Source organism: Morus notabilis, unplaced genomic scaffold (genome assembly GCF_000414095.1).
Source record: "Morus notabilis unplaced genomic scaffold, ASM41409v2 Scaffold2813, whole genome shotgun sequence".
Lineage (NCBI taxonomy): Eukaryota > Viridiplantae > Streptophyta > Magnoliopsida > Rosales > Moraceae > Morus > Morus notabilis.
Window position 1 is genome coordinate 8385 of NW_010362740.1, and position 3812 is coordinate 12196.

General features: G+C 42.7%; 2 protein-coding genes across 3 annotated transcripts in view; both read right to left on the reverse strand.

Moving 5' to 3' along the window:
- Positions 1–239: 239 nt before the first annotated feature.
- On the reverse strand, positions 240–3013 carry LOC112092442 (pentatricopeptide repeat-containing protein At4g25270, chloroplastic). Its single transcript, XM_024168643.1, has 2 exons — positions 2265–3013; positions 240–1315 (listed from the first exon to the last, which is right to left on the reverse strand). Exons 1-2 carry the CDS (start codon positions 2864–2866, stop codon positions 313–315), a joined length of 1605 nt encoding a protein of 534 aa, XP_024024411.1. The 5' UTR covers positions 2867–3013; the 3' UTR covers positions 240–312.
- Positions 3014–3097: 84 nt separating this feature from the next.
- The window catches only part of LOC21384561 (UMP-CMP kinase), a 3126-nt gene continuing 2411 nt past the window's right edge, over positions 3098–3812 (reverse strand). For both annotated transcript variants that reach the window (XM_024168641.1, XM_024168642.1), the window contains exon 10: positions 3098–3697. In XM_024168641.1, the coding sequence (XP_024024409.1) occupies positions 3677–3697 (21 nt within the window). In that variant the 3' untranslated portion in view covers positions 3098–3676. The remainder of the gene's footprint in view (positions 3698–3812) is intronic.

Below are 3812 nucleotides of genomic sequence, written 5' to 3' on the forward strand. Positions count from 1 at the left end.
CTTTTTTTTTTTTTTTTTTTTTTTTTTTTGGTTGAGAAAAACAGTAACAGCAGCAGTAGCAACTTCTTAATATTTCATCCACCTTCCTTTGTTTAAATTTTTCCATGGTTGAACATGGTCTGGGGACATATAGTGAAAGCGACAAGCATATTTGCATAAGGTAATTGGATCAATATTCACAATTAAATTGAGGAGCTTTGCTTAATCAGTAAGAACATTTTCATTTTCTCTGTGTTGGACTTTACATGTGATAAGCGGAGAAAAAAGGATAAATTTTTTGACACTAAACCTTAGTTGTACATACATACAAGTCTACGAGTCCAATCCTCTTTCAACCATCATAATCCTCACCCTCTCCACGTCCTCCGATCTATTTGCGTTGCCATAAATCTTCATCAAAAGCTCGAAATTATGTTCATTGTCGGGTTCCAACTCGAAAAGTCGCTCGGCAGCAACCTTTCCTATCTCTACATTGTTGTGAATGTAACAAGCATATAGTAAAGCCCCCCACACAGTTGGACCAGCTTCAAACTCCATTCCCTCCGCAATCACGCCATAAGCCTCTTTGATAAGTCCTGCCCTACCATAAAGATTCACAATACAACCATAATGTTCCATGATTGGTCTTATTCCATACTTGTCTCTCATAACAGAAAACAATTTCTCCCCAACATTCACCAAGCCCAAATGGGCACAAGTAGATAGTAACGACACGAAAGTAATACTGTCCAGAAAAGCACTAGCAGTTTTCTCCATTTCCTCAAAATAAACTATCGCTTTTGGGTCCTTAGAATAAGCGGAAATGATGGAATTCCACGACACAACGTCTCTTTCAGGCATTTGATCGAACAACCAACATGCTCGATCCAACTCTCCGCGGTTCGAGTATAGAACAATCAAGGCATTAGCAATGGACAAGTTCCACTCGATCCCTCGCCGAGTGGCCCATGCATGGATTTGAACTCCGAGCTTCAATGATGTCATCCTGCTGAGAATGGAGGATACAGCAACCGAATCCGGCTGATGCCCTTCTCGGATCATTCCACGAAAGATATCCAAAGCCTCAATCAAAAGCCCGTGACGGATGTAGCCCGTCAGCATTGAATTCCAAGAGATCAAGTCCCGGATACTAATCTTATCAAAAACCCTACGAGCCTTCACAATGTCACCACACTTAGCATACATGTCTACCAAAGCATTGAGCACAAAGCCATCGTCCCAAAAACCCGAACGCACTACATGTCGATGAACTGCCATCCCGATAAGAATCGAACCAATGCCTCCACAAGCCTTCAACACCCGGGGGAAAGTGAACCTATCAGGCTCAACACCCTCCTCCTCCATTTGGAAGTACAAAGCCAGTGCATCCTCATACTGACCCAATTCAGCATAGCCGGAGATGAGCGAATTCCACGCAAATGCAAACTTGTCCCTCTTAGACATTTGATCGAACATGTCGTGGGCATCCTCGACGCGCCCAGAGGAAGCGTACAAACGAAGTAACTTGGACGAGAGGCCAATGTTTCTTCGCAGAAGGCCGGCGGGGATAAGGCGGTGAATGCGAATGCCGTGGTGGAGAGACTGCAGCTGGTAGCATGTTTCCAAAAGGGAAGCAAAGATTTCAATCTCAATTTCGACGCCTTTTTCGACGGATAGTTCGATGTCTTTGACGACGGTTTCAAGGGCTTCGAGCTTGGTTTGGGAGAAGGATTTTTGGGCAATGAGGAGTGGAGTGGGATACGATTTTGGGAAAGATAAGGACCCACGACACGACGTCTCTTTCAGGCATTTGATCGAACAACCAACATGCTCGATCCAACTCTCTGCGGTTGGAGTATAGAACAATCAAGGCATTAGCAATGGACAAGTTCCACTCGATCCCTCGCCGAATGGCCCATGCATGGATTTGAACTCCGAGCTTCAATGATGTCATCCTGCTGAGAATGGAGGATACAGCAACCGAATCCGGCTGATGCCCTTCTCGGATCATTCCACGAAAGATATCCAAAGCCTCAATCAAAAGCCCGTGACGGATGTAGCCCGTCAGCATTGAATTCCAAGAGATCAAGTCCCGGATACTAATCTTATCAAAAACCCTACGAGCCTTCACAATGTCACCACACTTAGCATACATGTCTACCAAAGCATTGAGCACAAAGCCATCGTCCCAAAAACCCGAACGCACTACATGTCGATGAACTGCCATCCCGATAAGAATCGAACCAATGCCTCCACAAGCCTTCAACACCCGGGGGAAAGTGAACCTATCAGGCTCAACACCCTCCTCCTCCATTTGGAAGTACAAAGCCAGTGCATCCTCATACTGACCCAATTCAGCATAGCCGGAGATGAGCGAATTCCACGCAAATGCAAACTTGTCCCTCTTAGACATTTGATCGAACATGTCGTGGGCATCCTCGACGCGCCCAGAGGAAGCGTACAAACGAAGTAACTTGGACGAGAGGCCGATGTTTCTTCGCAGAAGGCCGGCGGGGATAAGGCGGTGAATGCGAATGCCGTGGTGGAGAGACTGCAACTGGTAGCATGTTTCCAAAAGGGAAGCAAAGATTTCAATCTCAATTTCGACGCCTTTTTCGACGGATAGTTCGATGTCTTTGACGACGGTTTCAAGGGCTTCGAGCTTGGTTTGGGAGAAGGATTTTTGGGCAATGAGGAGTGGAGTGGGATACGATTTTGGGAAAGATAAGGACGTGGTTTTGTTTCTGTTCTGGTGAAGTTTTTGTTTTTGTTTTTGTTTCTGTTGAGAATTTTTCTGTTTCTGTTTCTGTTTCTGTTTCTTGCTTTTGGCGCTGCGGATTGTTACTCTTGTGTGGAAACAAGTCGGTGGTGCCAAGATAGTCCCCATCTCTGAGGCTCTAGAAGCTAGGAGGACTTGTGGAGAAATGGAGGGAGAAAGATGTATTTGAAAAACGTTACATGGGCCCTTATTCCAATCCAATTACATATCATGGTTCATCATGGACATATATAATAATGACGGATTTGTAATTTTTTTAACCATTCTTTTGGTTTTATTTTGTTGTGTTCACGTTTGTGATAGTTTCCAATAGGGGAAAAAAAAAAAAAGAGAGGGGAGCGACCAGTCGTAGTTATTTCTTTTATAGGAATTGTCAAAGAAACAAGTCACATGAAAAATATTCGTGGACAATGAATATTGAGCCGTTAGCCTAACGATAGTTCAAATGCTTCCTACAGAACTTGAGAGCATGAGATGTCTTTAACTACCAAACCACTTGAGAGTTTGTTTGTGATGTGCTTACCGAATGATTCAACTGCATTGAGTTGCACTTAAATTGTCTTGTCATCCATAAAAAAGAATCTCTCCTCGGAACCCACATGGAATATGACCTTTTCTTTTGTGGTGCATTAGAAGTGAAAATGCTGCATAATTCTTTCTTTCTTTCTTTCTTTCTTTCTTTTTCAAGATTAAGCGATACAATATGCTTCCTGATAATGTACCGTCAAGTAGAAAATGCAAAAAGGATTACCCTGCTTAAACAAAAATCTATGCTTTCCAGGGTGTGGCCATACTCCAAGGAGTAATTTTTTCCACTCCTTTAGGAGCTTGTAACTTGATGATTTAAGCCCCTTATTTACTTCTCCATATGAAAGCAGCTTCATAATTAAGAAAACACTTCCATGTTTTTTTCTTAACTTATGCAACTTGCTTTATCGCCTGCCCCAAAGAGAGAAGAAATAGACTTGAGTCAGTGGTTTTCAAAAAAAAAAAAAAAAAAAAAAAAAAAAAAAAAAAAAACCCCCAAAACTTTAAAAAATATAATAAGTTCCGC

Bases quoted from the DNA above. Each gene is read 5' to 3' on its own strand.
- LOC112092442 (XM_024168643.1), bottom strand. From the start codon at position 2,866: ATGGGGACTATCTTGGCACCACCGACTTGTTTCCACACAAGAGTAACA. The intron at 1,316-2,264 runs GTTCACTTTCCC...TGAGCCTGATAG, and splicing joins GAGGGTGTTGAGCCTGATAG to GTTCACTTTCCCCCGGGTGT.